Source organism: Trachypithecus francoisi, unplaced genomic scaffold, assembly GCF_009764315.1.
Source record: "Trachypithecus francoisi isolate TF-2019V2 unplaced genomic scaffold, Tfra_2.0 Lachesis_group15, whole genome shotgun sequence".
NCBI lineage: Eukaryota > Metazoa > Chordata > Mammalia > Primates > Cercopithecidae > Trachypithecus > Trachypithecus francoisi.
In genome coordinates this window covers 87300942-87322102 of record NW_022681460.1, presented here as the reverse complement: position 1 = coordinate 87322102, position 21161 = coordinate 87300942, and the positions used below count along the sequence as shown (strand labels likewise).

At 39.0% G+C, this 21161-nt stretch overlaps 1 protein-coding gene across 5 annotated transcripts in view; it reads right to left on the bottom strand.

The window, feature by feature from the left end:
- Window positions 1-21161, bottom strand: part of ARHGAP18 (Rho GTPase activating protein 18) — a 195838-nt gene that overhangs the window by 135518 nt on the left and 39159 nt on the right. For 2 of the 5 annotated variants that reach the window (XM_033235512.1, XM_033235513.1), the window contains exon 1: window positions 2320-2539. The exons of 2 other annotated variants lie outside the window; for them this stretch is intronic. In XM_033235512.1, the coding sequence (XP_033091403.1) occupies window positions 2320-2432 (113 nt within the window). In that variant the 5' untranslated portion in view covers window positions 2433-2539. Of the gene's footprint in view, window positions 1-2319; window positions 2540-21161 lie in introns of those variants that run through there. One more of the 5 variants, XM_033235508.1, reaches the window with a different exon arrangement.

Here is a 21161-nt window from a genome sequence, read left to right as displayed (position 1 = left end):
AACTCCTGAGCTCAAGCAATCCACCCACCTCAGCTTCCCAACGTGCTGAGACGGCAAGTGTGAGCCATCACACCCAACCTAATGTAGCCTCTTTTTAAGAGTTTTGTTTTGTTTTTACTTTTTGGAGAACTTCTTTAAATAGGCATCGACCATCAACCTTGCACCTTGGAGCAGCTTCCCAGTGCTTAAAACATCACCTGACCAACCCAGCCAAAGCCAAAGTCCAGTTCACCCCTACCCCAAACCACCATCACCATTCTTAGGTAGTCACCACTGACCCCATCCCACCTTCAAATCCTCCTTCCTTCTATCCATCCCCTCCCCCATATCAATTACAGTATCTCAATTCTTCCAGGATAAACAGGGCAGTCTCTCAAAACAACAACAAGTTTATCTGATTCGTTACCCCTTCCTTAAGGGTAAAAGCCAGTGAGGACTAGCCCTCCTCCCTCCTTCCTCCTTCCTCCCTGCCCTGAAACCAGGCTCCCATCTTCTCCGGTCAGTATCAGTAACGATCCCTAGAACTAATTCAGTGGTGGGAAGCTGGGTCTGGTATGGGCAGGCTACATGGCAGCCAGCAAAGAAGCCCACCTGGAGCTGTGGCCCTACACAGGGCACCTGCTGTGTGGGCAGCTGCCCACCCTGCCACCTTAGTGCCTCTTGGTTCTGCTTCAGCCTAGGCAGAGAATGGTCTGATCCTCTCTTGTTCTCTCAACCCACTCAAGTATGGGCCACCCACACTGCAAACACAGAATAATGAGTATCCAGAACTGGAGATGCAGCCCCAGACAAAGGCCTAGAACTTCAGACCTTCCAAAAACTTAACTAATCCCTGGGGTTTGAGTCCTAGGTGAAAATGAGAGGTTTGGACTCACAGTCTTTAAGGTCTTTTCCATTCTCACAATCAAGATCCAAGATTCTCTCATATCCTTAGGCCATCCCAGCCTAAAGTCATTGGAGAATGTCCTGTGCTTGTATAATTTTGGCAATTTTGACTGACATGTGGAATCCAAGTTATGGTTGGGTATGGGGTTGGTGTTGCAGGCTGCTTAATGCTTAACAATTACTAATACATTACAGAAAAATGGATGAAAACACTTCAAGATCTCTTGATTTAATGATTTAACATTAAGTCATTTAAAATGATGGAAAATGAAATGGTAACACAGCTAAGGCACAAGCAGCAAATCTTTTTCATCTTTGGAGATGAATTCATTCAATGAAATACATACTGTGGATGCTATGTGAGAAACAGTTCCGGTCAGCTGGGAATCTAACACCAAGTATTACAGCCATTCCTTTGATTTTTCTCCCTCCCTCATATTTGGGGATTTTAAAACAAATGAAAGGCAGCATTATTTCAGCTTAAGGCACAGGCATAAGTCACATAAGAACAAAGAAGGTTTTATTATCACATTAAGCATTGAGGAGGAAATGTGCTTACTGATAACTAACTTAGTGTTCTAGGCTATTAGGTTAGTATTTGCTTCTTGTAATCTTCTAGGCCAATATTTATGATTTATATCTTGATAGAGGTAAAAATGTTCAGCTAGTGAGAAGGTCATTAAGGAGAGAAAGAAAAAAAAAAAAGCTCTTAGAAAACGGAACAAGAACAAAGTACACAGACAGGGAGAAAGGTACCCTTTGTGCCTCAGTGGTCTATAGAACACTTGCCCTCTCTGCCTATAAAGTGATTTAACATTAACCACATTTCACTCCAGCAGCAGAGTGCTATCTCCTGACAAAAACTCCTTTTTGAAAGCCAGGGGGAAAAAAAAATCCACATACACAAAAGAATGTGAAACATATTGCCACAGGCCAGTGTCTTGGGCTTTTTGCCTAAGAGATTTGCTTTCAGCAAAGAGGGGGGAAAAAACACTCTAACAACAACAGCTTGTACAGTACAATGAACAGCCTCCCTGCTTTTTGGCAGACTTTCCCAGCGAACAGTTCCAGTGGCAGTGCCTTCAACTCATTCAAGAATTCCATTTCATAGGAAAGGAAGTGTTTCAGATACACCTATTTGATCCTCCAGCATGTGCAAATGCACCTGCTAAACACCTAGTCTGACAGCCCATCCAGTCCTCTCCCCAGTTCTTTCTTGTCCGTCTTCACCAGTAATCATATGGATTATTTCACACTTGGACTAGGTGAGATGAAAAGTACATAAAAATCACGCCAAACGTTGCTACTGCTGCTGCATGAGCTTAGGTTCGACGTGCAGATGGAATTCCCTTCTCCCCATGCCAACTTCCCTGTCACTTTTTCCCTGGAGCAGGTAAGAGGGTTTGGTTTTGTTTTCAGCTTCCAAAGGCTTACCTCGAGGTGGCTTCCTCCCCTCCCTTTGCATGGCTGTCCCCCACGGCCTGGTCCTTGCCGCTGGGGTGGTAGGCTGTTAGCACCACTCCCTGGGAACTGGAGAGCCAGTTCATGGTGAGAGAAGGGGCATAATTTCTGCGATCCTGACACAGAGAAGGGGAAAGAAGTTCCTGTCTCGCCTGGCAACTCGCTCATTAGCATTGGCCAGCTCCTCCCCGCAGGCTGGTGATTCGCACGGGGAGGGGCGGGGTCTGTCCAGGGAAGGGCTTCCTGCCTCTCCAATTAGAAGCTGCAACTCACAGCATTGTTTAAACTCTGGGCAATTGCACTCTGGGCGGCTTTGGTTAAAGGAGGCGAAGGGTGGAAGCGACGGGTTGCACCTACCCCCAAGTTAGTCTGATGAGATTAAACTGCCAGAACGTATATTCAGCTCAAAACTGTAACTACATGCCGTCTTGCTTAGGAAGCCATGAGTTACTACCGAGCCTTTTTTTCCCCTCCCCAATTCCTCTATCTGATAATTTCTGCTACTTAATGTAACATGAGTTAAAGGCATTTCTTAATCCCTTCATGTTCAGCGTTAAAATTAGCCACAGTAAAAAAACAACGAACCTGCGGCAAAACTGTGCAATCCAGACGACGAGAAAGGCTTGATCCCTGTGCCCAGTTGAAAATGCCCTCATAAAAATTATTGTGTGTCCTGGAATGTCGTCTTCTTTCACATAAAGCCAATCTCAAATACACATCTTATCAAAATATTTTTCAGTACCAAAAAGGGATAGACCTACCAATGCTCTGTTAAGTGTTATTGCTAGAACAAAAGAAGTCCCTGCCATTTGTTGAGCACCTACTATATGCCAAGCTCTCATGGACGGGTGTTTCACATGTATTATCTCATTCCATTCAATTCTCTCTCTCTCACACACACACACACACACACACACACTCTACAAGATAGGTATCACTATCATCTGTGTTAACACAAGGATAGTAAGGCTGAGGGACGAGTTAAGTAACTTCACTAAGATAACACAGTTGCTAGTGCCAGAATTCTAGGCTACATTCCTTTTTTTTTTTTTTTTTTAATCACCAGTATGCTGTTCTTTGTTTTGCAGATTAAGAAACAAGTTCAAAAGTTATCATAAACACAAAAGACAACTCTGTTCTTTCTCTCCATACCCTCTCCAAAAAAACAAAAAATCACATTTTTAGTTTGTTTTTGAATCAGGGTCTCACTCTGTCACCCAGGCTGGAGTACAGCGGTGATCATAACTCACTGCAGCCTCAACCTCCCAGGGTCAAGAAATCCTCCAGCCTCAGCCTCCCGAATAGCTAGGACTACAGGCATGCACTTCCACGCCCAGCTAATTTTTTTATGCTTTGTGGAGAGGGGGGGATCTCACTGTGTTGCCCAGGCTGGTCTTGAACTCCTGGGCTCAAGCAATCCTCTTGATTCAGGCTCTCAAAGTATTGAGATTACAGGCATGAGCCACCACGCCCAGCTTCTACTCTCTTTGACATACCCAGTAGTCTGAAGTTTTTTTTAGATTTTTATGATTCATCCAACTATCTAGAATTCCCCGTGAACAAGCTTTCAATTCCATCATTACATAAACTTATTGCTTATACCTTTTCATTGTTTAAAACAGTCATGAAAAATAATTTCTTCCTCCTTACATACTCTAGAAGTATCTGAAATTTATTTTTGAATCCTTATAATTTACAAAAGTCTTCCTTAAAAAGAATTTATATCTTCCTCCCTCCCCACTGCACAGCTGCTCAGCCTTCCCATTTCCACTTCCACAGGACTTTACTTGCTGTCTCCTTTTTATCCCCATGACCTCAACCACCTCTAGATCCTATAATGCAGTCTTAGCTCCAATCTTACAACAGCCCTTTTAGCTCATCTCCTTGTCACCTCCTTTAAATTGCTTTGACATTATGATCACACCCTGGCATAGCCCTCATGATCCCTCTCCTTGCTTAAAAACCTTCATTGGCTCCCTACCGCTAAGAGAGCCAGTTCCAGGCTTTTGAGCAGATCACTGGGCATTCCTGCTACCTTATTCATACAAGTATTTCCATCTGCTAGACACAATCTTTTCAGGTCCCACTATCACTCCTTTCTCTTCATCTGACAGCTAACTTAAATTTTATACCTACTGAGGCTTCAGTAAACACTGAATGGAGGAAAAACTGAATGAATTGAAAGCATCCTTTAAAACTCTACTAAATATATATATATATCTACTAAATTAATATATATATCTACTAAATTTATATATATATATATATATATATATATATATTTATATTTATATATTGAGACAGAGTTTTGCTCTTATTGCCCAGGCTGGAGTGCAATGGCGTGATCTTGGCTCACCACAATCTCCATCTCCCAGGTTCAAGCGATTCTCCTGCCTCAGCCTCCCGAGTAGCTGGGATTACAGGCACCTCCCAAGATGCTGGCTAATTTTGTATTTTTAGTGGACAGTGGGTTTCTCCATGTTGGTCAGGCTGGTCTTGAACTCCGGACCTCAGGTGATCCACCAACCTCGGCCTCCCAAAGTGCTGGGATTACAGGCATGAGCCACCATGCCCAGCCAACTCTACTGAATTTTTATATTAAAATTGGTAATATTAGATAAGTGGTTCCCATGCACATACCAGTACTAACCTATGATGAAATGTTCACCAGTTCAGGCAAAACGAAAACTATAGAGAGAGGGAGGCAAAAATTAAAGTAAATTAGAAAAAAATGTGTTTGTCTTTTTAATGTCCTTACATGGAAAAAAACGTTAATATCCAGCTTATCCACCCCCACCCCGTTTTTTATGTAGCTACTCTGAAATGCAAACATATGGGAATCACTATCTTACACAATTACTGATGGCAATCACTACTTTATCGTTTGGAAATTCTTTTCTGTTCCCCTTCACCCTTTTTCCTCCCCTTATTTCCCTCTACCTCCCTTTTTATTATCTTCCTTTTTTTCTATTTCTCCTTTTTCCTTTGCTATGTCTTTAGCCTGTCAATGTCATCCATGCCCATTGACAGACATGGGCTCTGCACCTCTCATGTGACAGTTTGCGATGAAGATTCTGTCCAGTCATAGCCAAAACAATTATTTATATTTTTGCCTAATTATGGTCTTTTCACTTGTTTAATAACAAATCACAATGTACAGGTTGAAATGTAATTATTTTACAAGGTCAAAATAATATCTGAGTTGGCAATAACCAGTTTTTAATTTCTGTGCGGCAGAAAACCAAATGTGATACAAATTGATTTACATAACTTAGTACAGAAAATTTGAATCCTTCTAATTTAGCTCTCAAATGTCTGAAAATCCTCTGAGTTTCTTCTCCTTTCCTCCCAGCAAGCTCTGTTGCTACCGGTCTAAGGGTATTTCCTGTCACAGGCAGAAAACTGGTAGCACTGTGGCCTGGTGTGCATAGCCTCAGATACATGCTCAAGTAGATTAAAAATGGTTTTCAGAATTTTCCTATGTCATCAAGGAAGCAAACCTAACTACCAGTATGGTCCCTTAAAAAGCTGTTCTTTTTTGGGAGGCTGAGGTAGTGGATCACCTGAGGTCAGGAGTTCAGGACCAGCCTGGCCAATATGGGGAAACCCCGTTTCTACTTAAAAATACAAAAATTAGCCAGGTGGTGTGGTGGTGGGCACCTGTAATCCCAGCTACTCAGGAGGCTGAGACAAGAGAATTGCTTGAACCCAGGAGGCGGAGGTTGCGGTGAGCCGAGATCACACTACTACTGCACTCCAGCCTGGGTGACAGCACAAGACTCCGTCTAAAAAAAAAAAAAAAAGAAAAAAAAAACCTGTTCTTATTTCACACTGTAAACTGTACTAAGGTTTAGCTCACATCCATCCCTTATACCATTATCGCTCTTTTGCAGAGACAAATATTATGAGAAAAAAAACACTTTTTTACTCCTTTCCGCAACCATTTTAAACACACACTAAGAATCTCATGACCTTGAAGATGTTAATATTCCGAGCTATTGAGTGCGCGCCAAACACTTTCCTGTTATGAAACATCTTACAAAGTAATTAACAACATCAAGACAGTTTAAACATTCATTTCATTCATTCTCTTTAAATGGGGTGTACTAGATGACACAGGAAGGGAAAAGGAAGCGGTAATTTATGTACTCAAGTAGGTTGTTAAAAATAGGGTGAAGATGGTACTGCAGTCTCTGACATTTGACACCCATGTTCAAAAACAATGAAAAAATTTTTCTTCAGTTCAGTGCTAATGGTAGCAAAGAGTTTATTAGCTGGTTTTTATCTGTTGATTTAGGACCCTATTTAGTAATGTGGAATTGTATTAGAAGAATGTCATGCAATGGAATCGACATATAATTTATCAAATTTTTCCTCAATTGGTCTTGTTCTCTTAAAGAATTAACGAAGGAGAATATGTACACACAATCTCTATATGATGATGAAAATCTTCATAGAGACAAAAGCCATATGAAAATGACCTTTCAAATGGTACAATTAAATCCAATTTTCAATATTATAACAAGAACTTGAATAAATTAATCAACTGTGAAGTTAAACTTTCACGTAGGTGGTAAAGGCTAGACGTATGAAGTAGCATTGACTAATGAAGAGGAAGGGTTCTTAACATCCCTTACCTCATGTTTTATCAGGACCTCATAGGAATAGTTCTTATCAGCTTACAAAGTTAGCTACCTCTGTGTTAGGGTACTATAACTGAAAATTATTCCACATACAGAATCTCAAACTATTTCCTTGGGAATTACACTCATTGTTATTAATTCTGCCTCTGGAACAACAAGAAATAACCCTTTTCCCTTTCTCTGGACAGCTCTAAAAATGTCTACATTATTCTCAAAGTTATTTTCTTAACTGCTCCTCCTGGGAGAAAATACTAGCCATGCTTGGGATAATTTGTAACTGCTATTGCCAGAGGTTAATTTAGGCTTTTCGGCCATCATTTAGAAAACATGTTTCTTACAAATAGTTTATTACCAATAAATAACAATAGCTAATATTGAGTCCTTACTCTTCGCTAGACATGGTACACATAGTCTATCATTTAATCATCACAACCACCACCAGGGATAGAAACTGGAATTATGCTCACTTTAGAGATGAGGAATTTGAGGTCATCTGGTTTGTAGGTGGCAGAACCAGGACATGTAAACCTGGGTTTATGTGACCTTGGAGCCTGAGCTCTGAAGCATTATAAAGGTTACAGCAGTCCTAGAGTTGATATCATTTTATTTCTGAAAAGAATCATAAGAATAACAAAGTTAAATAATCTACAGCAAACCTAAGGTCCTTAATCAAATAGAATATTGATATAAATGCAATGCTATGGAGATTTACACTCAATTCTTTTCTGGTACTTTGAAACTTGCTTTTTATGTCAAATTATTGGGGTAGTGTGGCATAATATATATACTAGTCTAAAAGGTCATCATCATTATGCCATCATATCTAAAATTGTTTCCACTGACAGAAGTGAAAAAAAGTACTCTGATCATTATGATTATGAATTTTTTTCTTAAAAAAGCAGATTAGATGTGCGGAACCCAAAGTTTATAGAATTTGTTAGCTATGGAGCCTTAGATGAGGCCTTATGCAAGAGCCAGACTCTGAAGATTCAATTTCATTTAACTTCATGAGAAATTTGCCCTTCATATCAAAACTAGCCTAAGCTGGAAATTATCCAAGAAAAAGTGCCATGCCTCTAACTTTTCTTTTGGTTTTCTCTTCATTGACAACTAGAATGGAGACATATGTTGCAAACGCTTGCAACTAGAAGTATGAAGATGAAGTATATTCTGGAGGCTAATACATACTAGAAAAGTAGAATTTTGTTTATGAATATAAGATTCGATTTTAAAGGTCTACAATTGTATCAATATTCGATTTGCCAAAAACAAAAATCCTTGTCCTGCAGTAGATTACAAAGGATGCTTATCCCCTTGTTATGTAAAAGCAGCCACTGTGAGTGGGGAAGAATGGTGAAGCTGCAGATCTAAGGAAAAGGATGAACTGATTCATGACTTGGAGAAAAAGAAAAATGGAAACCATGTTTCCTTCTTTTTTTTTTTTTTAAACAGAGTCTCGCTCTGTTGCCCAGGCTGGAGTGCAGTGGTGCAATCTAGGCTCACTGCAACCTCTGCCTCCTAGGTTCAAGTGATGCTCCTGCCTCAGCCTCCCGAGTAGCTGGGACTACAGGCATGTGCCACCACGCCCGGCTCATTTTGTATTTTTAGTAGAAACAGGGTTTCGTTGTGTTGGCCAGGTTGTTCTCAAACTCCTGACCTCAGGTAATCCAGCTGCCTCAATCTCCCAAAGTGCTGGGATTACAGGCGTGAGACACTGCGCCCGGCCTTTTTTATTAATGGGGTTTATCTACTCTAAAATGAAGGCAGTTCTTCCAATGTGTTAAAGTAGTCCCTGGAGTATTCTTTTTTTTTTTTTTTAACCAAAATACTTGATAAAACTGCACAAATGTCACTACATAATAATTTCTATATTCTGAGCCCATTGGGGAATTTTCAGTCCTAGAAATGTCATCAAAAATGGTGAAGCTTTCTGCTTCCTTTCTTGAAGGTAGAGGGGAAGAAATGGTGAAGCAAAGTTTTTCTGGAAAACAGAAATCCTAGCACCCTACTTAGAAATGAAGCATCTTAAATGTTCACTAGTGTACTTGCTTTTCTAGTGAAGAGATTAGATTCACATATCATCATGGATCATTGCCCTCTACAAGAGCACGAATTAGTAGCAAGAACAACTATTTTAGGGCCATGTAAGTTATCAATATCATCAGAACTTGGGCCTTAATTACTAACATCTTAAAATGGGGTATTAAGAAACAATAGAAAAATGTTACTATTCTCTTTTATGACAAAGTTCATTGGTTTTCTAGCGTATGTCTAGATATACGTGACTATTTCACAGAAAAGGTTTAGTTTTAAAGAGAAAAGGAAAATACACCCTCAAGATAATTTCAAAGAGGAATTTAATGGGCATGGGAGGTAGCTTATTTAATAGTAATTTTTTCTGGTCAATTGGATGATTAAATCTTTTCATTGTTAAAGACTCAGAAAATGCAGAGTTGTTTTGCACGAGCAGCCACTGTGTCAGCAGAGATTGGAAACAAATACTAGCCAAGATTTTTTTTTTTTTTTTTTTTTGAGACGGAGTCTCGCTCTGCCGCCCAGGCTGGAGTGCAGTGGCCGGATCTCAGCTCACTGCAAGCTCCGCCTCCCGGGTTCACGCCATTCTCCTGCCTCAGCCTCCCGAGTAGCTGGGACTACAGGCGCCCACCACCTCGCCCGGCTAATTTTTTTGTATTTTTTTAGTAGAGACGGGGTTTCACTGTGTTAGCCAGGATGGTCTCGATCACCTGACCTCGTGATCCGCCCGTCTCGGCCTCCCAAAGTGCTGGGATTACAGGCTTGAGCCACCGCGCCCGGCCCAAGATTTTTTTAATGCCACAATTGAATGCTGGCACAGAAAGGGACAACTTCTTAATGTCTCTGCAAGCAAAAATCTCCAGAAGGTGAATATAACTTTTTTCCAAATTTGCTTTTACTCAAACAGGAGAGTAACAATTCTTGGCCTCCTGACATGACTTCAACTCAGGGCCTTGGGAAGATTCTAGATGAGTCAGCCTCGATCTGTGTCTAGCAGAGCAAGTTACACGAATTCTTTTTTTTTTGACACAGGATCTCACTCTTGTCACCAAGCTGGAGTGCAGTGGCACAATAACAGCTGATTGTAACCTTGAACTCCTGGGTTCAAGTGATCCTCCCACTTCGGCCTCCTGAATAGCTGGCACTGCAGACATGTGCCACCACGTCCATCTAATTTTTATTTTTTTAAAGACAGGGCCTCTCCCGTTACTCAAGCTGGTCTTGAACTCCTGGGCTCAAGTAATTCTCCTGCCTCAGCCTCCCTGAGTAGCTAGGATTTCAGGCAGAAACAACCATATCCAGCAGGTGATATGAATTCTAATTTCCTCTGCTACTACAGACCTCTAGGAACCAAAGTTTTCAGGAATTATTGTTAGCAAAATGAAAGTAAAATAAATTATATATTAAAAAAATATAGCCAGGTGTAGTGGCTCACTCTTGTAATCCCAGCACTTTGGGAGGCCAAGGCAGGAGGAATGTTTGAGCTCAGGAGTTTGAGACCAGCCTGGACAACATAGCACAGACCTTGTCTCATTTTTTGTAGAGACAAGGTCTTGCTATGTTGTCCAGGCTGGTCTCAAACTCCTGAGCTCAAACATTTTACACATATAATATATATATATTTGTATGCATATATTATATATAATGTATAGTATATATAATATATGCATACAAATATATACAAAATATATACTATATATAATTATATAATATATATTTTATATATATAATATACACATACAAATATATACAAAATATATACTACATATATAATTATATAATATATAATACATTTTTGTATATTTTTTGTATATATTTTAAATATATATGTATATATTATATATAATGTGTATTTTGTATTTTTAGTAGAGACAGGGTTTCGCTGGGTTGGCCAGGCTGTTCTCAAACTCCTGACCTCATGTAATCCAGCTGCCTCAATCTCCCAAAATGCTAGGATTATATATATATTATATATTATATGTAACATATAATATATAATACATACATACATATATAATTTCATATATAATATATTTAATATAATATATAATATATAATATATTAATATAATATATAACATATTTACTATTATATATAAATATATAATATATATTATCTATATATACATATATTATAATATATTAAATATATATTAATTATATATTATATGTATGTTAAAAATATTAGCCAGGCAAGGTGGCATGCACCTGTAGTCCCAGCTATTCAGGAGGCTGGGAGAAAAAGATCCCTTGAGCCCAGGAGGTCGAGGCTGCAGTGAGCCATGATCAAGCCACTGCATTCCAGCCTGGGTGACAGAGGAAGACCCTGTCTCAAAAAATAAAACTAAATAAATACATGTAGGTGTGCGTGTGTGTATATATATGTGTATATGTGTATATATTCACACATACATTATTTTGTGGAAAAATAGAATTTTATTAAAATTTATTTGGGGAAGAATTTACCTTGTTTCTTATATGACCATTATGACCATTGGGGATTTTTGTTTTCTGGAAATAATCATTTTTTGCAAATAAATGAGCTATAGGTAAACACATTTTGTACTGTATCCCCTCAATTTTAAGAAACAGATTTTAACATATTCAAAATTAGTTTATACTGTAAAATCATTCAGATTATTTGCTATGGTGGCAAGACTTATTTCCCAAAAATCAATTAACTTGACTCATCTTACAATTAATGGAAAGCTAAAATGAAGAAATAATGTACTCTGTCTGCCAAATTTTGGTATACCTTACTTACCTACCTCATTGGGTATAAAGTATTTGCTTCACTGGTTATATATTCTTTATGCAAAAATAAATTTCTAGCAAAATAAGTCAATCGCATCTAAAATTTTAAGTATCATTCATTATATGTTTTTTTGGAGCCAAGATCCGTAAGTTTCAACTGATTTCGTGCCTTCAGAAAAGATTGAGAATCACTGTGTAGATATTACTGTAAAGGCTTTTCACCCAAATGCCCCATACCTTACTCTAATTGAGAAAGATCTCTTTATATAATATCCTAGCACCAAAATGGTTTGTGCTCCTGAAATATGCTCCGTAAATAGCTGGAAAGGTTATTTTCCCTCATTCTATTTAATAATTTGGCTAGCTGGTTTGTTACAAAGGCTCAAAGAACACAGCTATAATCACAAGGACCTTGGCCTTCTGGAATTTTAAAACAGAGAGAGTTTAAAGTATAGGGCTGAGGTTGTCCAGAGTTTATATCTAGTCCAAATACCTTTTTTCATAGAAACAGCTGCTAAGGAAACAAAGGTTAGGCAACAGCTGGTCAGGCAAATGGTTACAGTGCCAAGACTGTAAGATCTGAGGAAAACTCCATATCCTGACACCAAAACGCTTTCTTACAGTATAAACTGCTCCTGTTCAGAGACTACCTCAACACACAGTCCCGGGCTCTATCAAAATAACTATTATAAGAACTGATGCCAAAGCCTTAAGAATCACCCATAAATAACGCCTTCAAAATTTCTATTCCACCCCCCCAACACGCCCCACCAAACAAAACAACAAAAATTTAGAAGATTGTCTACACTTCAAACAGTGAAAAAAATCACATTCCAGTACAGAGAGTAAAAAATATATTATTTTCCATCAATCCGTCTTCCCAGTAACTATGTTTCATCTTTGTATTTTTCTTTAAAAGTCTATAAGATAGTTTTCCTTTTCCAATAAGAAAATTACATTTTTAATACAGATATGTCACATTCCTAAGATTAGTAACAATAAACGTAATAAAATTCTGTCTAGCCATCATCCTTCTAAGCATGTCACCACATTTTATACATGCAGAGAATACCTCTCAACACTGCAGATTAGATACATTCCTAAAAAAAAAAAAAAAAAAGGTTTAATCATAATTGGCATGAGAGTGAAGAAAAGCGGGAAGAGAGTGCCTTGGTGTGACAAAGGTAGATTATTGAAGTAGTTTTAAAATTTTTTCCAGAAGGTGAATATAACCTTCTAAGTGTTTGAGTTTAAATCATACTCTGTGATGTTCTGGGAAATTTATATCACTATAAATTATCAAGCATTCAAATCAAGGCAGTAGAGCCACATTTGGGGTCACAAAAAGGAGACATATATCAGAATTCTCCTTACTATGTCTGCCAGGCTCAAAAGTAATGCTTGTCTTAACCTTGCAAAGATCATCAAAATAAAACTCTGGTGGGCAAATGAATACATCAGTTGGAGAAAACAAAGTGAAATAGGCAGAGCCCTTCACAATTTCATTTCTTTCAAGAGAGACTGCCTTTACAGTATTTTATGCAGTCTATTGGGAACATTCATGTATTGGAGGAATATAAAAAGAAATTCAGTAGAGTCACCATCAAACATTTTAAAAAGAGACTTCTTCAAAGGTTTCAGTCCAGAGCAGAAATTCTACCATCTCAGTGTGAACAAGAAGCACAAAATGATCCTGTCTGAGACTCCTCAGCTCATCCAAGAGCAGGTACCAGGCACCAGTAATGGTCTCCTCCGGTGTTTTGAGGTAGACAAGTAGACCTGCCTCCAATAAAATAATTTCCTATCAATCTACAGTTCCACCATCAAAGTCACATGTGGGGTTATATTGCAGAGTCACTGATTCACTTCAATCAAATAGTTCTAAGAGGGATAGATGAATCAGATACAACAATCCAGCCCCCAGATGTTTATATTCAGTTAGGATGGACACGTGTGTGCCTATTTATGACATCAAGCATTAAATCATAAATGCAAAAATAAGTATACTCCATTGCTAAGTGGACATTTAGTTGTAAATATTTCCAAAATCTATTAAAGTTTCACAATTAAAGTAATGGGCATATGTGATTTTCCCATAAGCTTTCTGTATTCAACACTTATTATAACTAGAGAAAAATGCTAGTAAACATACATCAGGTACTAACACACTATATCTTGAATTAGGGTGGGTAGAACAGGGCTTTTCATAAGGAGTGGGGACAAAAGAAGCCAAGGCTGACTGCTGACACTAGGTCAAGTTGTGTTCACAAAGTGTTGTGAAGCATGCAGGATGGGGAAGGGGAGGCAGGGTAGGGAGATTCACCATAGAAATAGATAAATTTCTACCACATGTTTAGGGACATCCAGCGCTTTGCAAGTATTTCATCTATATTCCATAGCAGTGGGGAATAATCCGAGGTGACTGAGCGAGATAGCAACATCATCAGATCTACACAAAGAGAAAACACAGTGACGGCTGTGAATAAATAGCCACGGACAGGAGGAAAAGATGGCTAGGAGGTTGCCATGGTGAGCATATCAGTTAGGAGGTTGCATTGATAGGGCAGCAGGGGCAGATGCATCTCTGCTTCATCATCTCCCCCAACCCGTGCTACACATAGCAGGGCCAATGCAAAGACACAGTGGAGCAATAGAATCTTCAGGACCTCATAGATATGTGGAAGTGGGAATGAAAGAGGGAGTCCAAAACTATCCAATGGATTTTACCCTAGATGAATGGAGGTGTCTAACAAATGGTCAGAAGACAGACCCTGATAGTCCCCACAATAGGAAAGCCTTGGGCATACAGTTTTGAAGTGCGTGGTAGCAGACGGTAGGTGACGAAACAGTGTTGAAAACTCTCTTTTCATAATTGAGGTTTTAGATCTCTAGGCAGCCTTCCCCAAGAGAACTAGTGGTCCAAAGGATTTTTCTTGTGTCTGTCTTATTGATGAGTGCTGCATTTACCCATTTCTCAGGGATGCTTAATTTCCACACTGGGAGCCCACATAGGTCCTTTAAACTTCAAAACTTCAGGGAAGTTTTTCATCAAGGATACAGGGTTTAAGGGCAGAGTGAGGGAGGGTGGAGAAGAAAGATCAGAAAGGTGAACTTACTAAGCATCTATCAAGTTTTAGACACTCGCTGAGCTCTTTAAGATATTTTTTCTCTCTTAATCCCCCATTTGACAACAGAGGGATGATGATACTTCAAGATATATCAGTGACTTGGTTGCCCAAGATGGTATAGCCAGCCTTTGGTAGAGGCTGGAAGGAGGCTAGGCTCACTTGGAAGCCCAACTGCAATTTCCAGTAACAGGCACCCATATCATCTTCATTTAGGTTTGAGGATTTTTTTTTTTTTTTTTTTTTTTTTTCTGAGACAGAGTCTCACTCTGTCACCCAGGCTGGAGTGCAGTGGCGCAATCTCAGTTCACTGCAACCTCTGCCTCCCAGGTTGAAGTGATTCTCCAACCTCAGCCTCCTGAGTAGATGGGATTACAGACATGAGCCACCGTGCCTAGCTGATTTTTGTATTTTTAGTAGAGACAGGGTTTCTCCATGTTAATCAGGCTGGTCTTAAACTCCTGACCTCTTGATCTGCCCACCTCGGCCTCCCAAAGTGCTGGGATTACAGGCATGAGCCACTGTGCCTGGCCTGGATATTTGATATTACTGAAATAAGTTTATTTCTTTGTTACTGGATCCATTTGCAGCCTAAATAAAATGCGATTACTAAATAGAAAAAAAAAAATTCTAAAGCTAAAAAAATTCATAGTTGAAGATTTTCCAGATAGACCATAAAAATATAAAAGGAATTCCCACAGGAACTTACCAGTGATTCCACCCTGGATGTTTAAGGCCTGAAGGTCTAATACCTAACGTCAGTTGCTCTATCACAGTATAATACTGATAACTTGCTTTGCTTTTGGGTTGACACCGTGGTCTGAGGTTTTAGTATTGATCTTTAATTTTCAATCCATCCTCATAGTTTTGCTCTATCCAAGCAAAAGAATAGTATGAATTGATTTAGGGATCACAGTTTTTTTGAACATTTGGTTTATATGACCTCAAACCAATTTTCTGTGAACAATGAAAGGAGGAAAACATCTGCTCCAAAAAATGCTAGGCCAGGTGAATAATATCCTTCCCCCCTCTTCCTTTTCCTCTTCTTTAAATAGAGGCCCATCCTTGTTTACAGGATGAGGGCAAGAGGTAAAATCCTTTCCAAAAAGGATGTAGTGTATGACGTTGTTTTTAAGTTATTCTGCAAAACTGCTACATTGGCTGCCCAAGGAGATTTATTCAACATAAGAGTAGCTAAGCTCTCACCTGTATCAATAGATACCTGTGAGAGGCCTAATGGAACACTGAGGAACACAGGAAAAATCAAAGGCTCTGAGGAGATCTCTCTCTTAACTCACTCATGCCACTCAACTTCTGTTTCTGAATCCATAAAATGGAAATGCCACGTTCCTACCTACCGGGGCTGTTCTAAGGTATAAATAAGCTTGTTGAGGGGGTAGAGAAGAACAGGCTTTCACTGAATTTTAGTCATTGCATATAGTGCCAAAGCCTAATATGGAATGCTTTATTCCCATCATATAGACAAGAACAGTGCAACTCAAAGTTTAACAGCAGGACAAGCTCTTTGCTCAAATTGCTTAGATTAATTAAAAAAAAAAAAAAAAAAAAAAAAAAGCAGAGCTAGGATTCACAATAAAATCTCTTTGATTCAAAAATTCATGCTTTTCTCATTATTCTATTCTGTATATAAAGTACCATATGCATTGTTAAGGTGAGCTTAGTTTTGTTATTATTAGTTTACCAAATCTAAGAAATCGATCACTTGCTAGACCTACCATTCATTATTTTGTCAATGGCTTATAAAGAAAAAAAAAAAAAAAACACTGCCAATAATATTATGAACTAATTGTAAGGTTACACTCCAATTTCAGAGAAGTTTAAATGTGAATGAAACAAATATACATCTTAGAATCAATGGAGACAGAAATAGAAAGCCCAAGTAGAACCAATTTTTAAATTTCATAAAAAAGTTACAAACTTGGTTCTTTTAAGGCTTACCAGGTCTTTCAAATCTTTAATAAATGATAGAGATAGAGCCATTTATTCAGTCAATATTGTATACCTACTCTGTGTGGCATTGTCTCAACCTTCAAGGACAGCAGGCATACCAAAAAATAGCCCTGGATATGACGATAGAAGACTGCAAAGATAAGAGGGTACACAAAGCATGGAGTAGTTAATTCTCCCAGGGACAGAATGAGCTGTCAATTTTTTCAAGGCAAACACAAAGGTCGAGTTAGTTGCAGGTAGTCATTTACCTCCTCATCATTTTTATTACACGCAAGTAACTGATGTCAAATGCAAAGCATCCATTTTATTATGAAAGTCCCTACTCTGGATTCATCTGCTTATCCTTTGTCACCTTTAGGAAGGTTTGTCGCCTTTCTGACTGGCACAGGTCTTTGTAATGAGCCATGGGTTATTGGAACCTGCCCAGGCCTGGATTCCTCCAGACTTTGCACGTCACCACCTGTACCCGTCACGTTCCTTGGCTTGGATTTTGGGCTCCTGGATAGACTCTGGGATTGTCCCTTGGCTGACCTGCACCTTAGCATTTTCACTGAAACAGTCCTGCTGGGATGAGTTTCTGTGTCTTCTAGGAGTACACGTGAAGGTCTAAACCCTAGAGACCACCTACTCTGCCCTGGATCACTTGGCAGTGACTCAGTTTATATCTTTTAAGAGTTCTGTTTTGCACCAATCAATGAATTTATTTGTAGCCTGACAGACATGTGTTAGAAACACAGTCATTCATTTCTAAATATCAAAGCCACTACTTGTCACATTAATTGATGCAGCAAACTTCAAGTTAATTAATAAAAGAAGAAAATCCCTAACTACCTTTTGATAGTTGCGACTTGTCTCTTAACTCTCTATTTCCTGGATTAATGTGAGGGTTGCCAAATTGGCTCTAAAATATCATCCATGGCATAAATATTGCCAATTCATTTGTTTATTGTTCTGTGAGAATGTGTTCCTTGCCTACGCAGTTTATTCATTCAGCAAACACTTTTGGCATGTACCTACTAGTGAAAGGCACTGTGATACTGATAGTGATGGTAATATGTTGATGAATAAGATGGAATAATGAACCTGCATAAAGCTAATGGGCTCAAATTTTTAAATCCTTGAGTTGAAAACAATATGCATTTATTAAAATGTCAATTATATGCTATTCTGTACTATTTTTCATTTCTGTTTTCTGAAACAGTTTCTACTCCATTGCCTCTGTTTGACAAATGAGGAAACTGAAAAATTAGTCAGAAAGATTAAGCAATTTGCCAGAGATAAAGCCAACAGTGCTTAGATTTGAACCCAGGTCTCTGGACTCTAAATCAATCATCTGACCTTTTTACTAAAACATGTTGCTCATGATATCTATTCAAAAAGGGGTATTATGGTATAGTTAGACGTTCCAGGCTCAGGCAGATTTGTGTTGTGCTGGTTGTCATTAATGAAACCTTAGAGAACAACTTAGCAGCTAGAGCTACAGCATTTCAAATGCTAGTCTTTCAACTAAACAAACAAGATACCCTATGTTTGTTTACATTTGACCAAGGAAATATCATGGATCTATATTATATTCATATAAGTGCTCCATAGATTCATTGGAACTCATTATAATGAATTCCAGGTCCATAACAAAGGATTAGGTGACCCACTCTTAACTTGAAATAACATTTGGTCCCAATAACTAAATCCTCCTGGACTGGAGTCCGCTGAGTAGCAAAGCACTTGCCTGCTTGCTTACTTTCAGAGTACTCTCTGTACTCTGTGTCACCATAAAGAGGGGTATGAGGCTGTTCTTTTAGGTATTTTTAGTTAAACATGTACTCTTAAAACACATACAATAGCCTAACATTTTTAAAAAGTGACAGCCTTCATTTCGCATGGGAAAGAACTGGTAATTACTTTAGATCTCCCTTAGGCACTCTAGAAAGGTCCAATTACTGAAGTATGAACAACATTTCAAGGTGTGACAGTTTCACCTATAACATGTTCCCATGGAATGCATCTCACTCTTTATTCTGCTATCATGCTATACTAAAGTTATTTATACTTCTGATAAACCCTTCCCTCTGCTGTGCACACACATACACACATGCACACAGACTCCATAGGACTCTGTTTCCTGGGGACAGGAAGTTCCACCCATTTCCCTACTCTCAATATGTCATCTGGCACACAGTCTTTCATTAGCATTTGTTGAGCCAATATGCCGAAGTACCAAAGTAAAAGCCACTGATCTGCCCAAGGACAAGTGAATGCCTCGAGAGCTCTGCATCTCCACAAAGGAGATGGATGGGTCAGTATCAACCCTGAGAACAGCATAATAGAGAAATAAGGTAGCTGTAAATCCTTGCTAGAATAGTTATCTGGTTGATAAAATAAATGCTGGAAATCTGTGGTAAGAATAAGCTGTTGCACTGAATCACCCATTATTAATTCAACCCTATATCACCAGTGAAGGAAAAGTAACATCAACTATACATTCTGAAATAGCAAGGAAAAAAATCATTTTCACTCTGTGCTTTTACCTCCCCTCTCTTAAAGAAACCAGAATCACTATCACATTAGCAATGACTGTTTTGTCAATAGTCACAACCTGTCTTTATCTTATTGGCTTCAGAATCCACGATAAAATTGTATCAAGAGAAGAATATGAAGTCCTTGATTCTCTACAGCACAGCATTAAACTACTACTTTAATCACTAATCAACAACCATAATTTAGCCTAATTATAAATTATAAGTATCTAATTTTAGAAGACCTTTGCTTTATAAATCCTAGACACTAGAGACATTATTAACTTAGCTCCTTGAAATTATTCCAGGGCCGGAAACATCCCTTGTACATTCTTCCTGCATGTATCTGGTCTAGAAACAGACCTGTAATCAGGATCTTTTCTTCAGGTTTCTAGGGGTCAGAGCAGCCATCTATTTGGTATGAGTTGAGCATCTCTGAGAAGGCAATTATATGCCACCCACCCAAATCTCTCTTCTCCTTATACTCAAAATATCCCCTTGGGCCTCAGATTGTATTTTAATTGCTCCCCCAAGGTACTGGTCTCTGGAATTGTGGTAAATTCAAGCCCTTATCAACGTAACAAAGACCTGAGTCAAGGAGATCCCTGAAATGGGAAAATAAATCCCAGAAAGGAAGGGACACATTTGCCACAGCATATACGCATGTGCATGGACAACATAAGCCTTTTGCTTATAGCTTTGAACTACCACCAATTATGTTTCTCTTGGGTGTTGAACATTTTCAACTAGAACTGGGACAACTGAAGTATTATCTTTGCCAGGTGTAACTACTGGCATAAAAAAAGAAAGGCAAAAACCATTGTGGTCTTTCAAGATGTGATGGCCAGTGACATTGCGCTGAATTTTCTGATTTGTAAAATGAGGGGCTGTGCTGATCCTGGGGATGCCTGCACACTTTTAAGCTCCCACATGATAGGTCCATGGTATATAACTATGGCGCAAATTTCACTGGCAGTGTGATGGACCTCACTTTGTACATTGGCAGGTCATATAGGTATGATGGTGACAGTCACCAGCTGATTCAAAGAACAGTGTCCCAAAACTCCTGACCTCTGAAGATACTGGACAGTCAAGAGCAGGGAGCAGTGAAACAAATGGGGGAAAAGTGTTTGCTCACCTGGCCTCCTACTCCTTGAAAGGCCTTCTATAGGAAATTGCAAATCCTTAAGAAAGAAACAGGGGTCCAGGCACAGTGGCTCATGCCTGTAATCCCAGCACTTTGGGAGGCCAAGGCGGGCAGATCACGAGGTCAGGAGATGGAGACCATCCTGCCTAACACAGTGAAACCCCATCTCTACTAAAAATACAAAAAAAAAAAAAAAAAAAAAAAAACACACACACACAACTAGCCGGGCATGGTGGCGGGTGCCTGTAGTCCCAGCTACGCGGGAGGCTGAGGCAGGAGAATGGCATGAACCCGCGAGGCGGACCTTGCAGTGAGCCGAGATTGCGCCACTGCACTCCAGCCTGGGCGACAAAGCAAGACTCCATCTCAAAAAAAAAAAAAAAAAAAAACAAAGAAAGAAAAAAGAAAACTACAGGGTAGCAGCTTTAGCAAGTGAAGGTTAGTAACTCTTTTTTCCCTGGAACCTGCACAGTGGTACTGATTAGTCATTCCTGATAATCACATGATGCTGGATATCATGAAGTACAACAGCTAATTTGTATGATCTTCCTGTTAAGAGAGAGGCAGCCTAGTAGGGACTTGGCTTTGGAAAAGGAAGCCAGTATTAGGAGTTTATCTTTACTGTT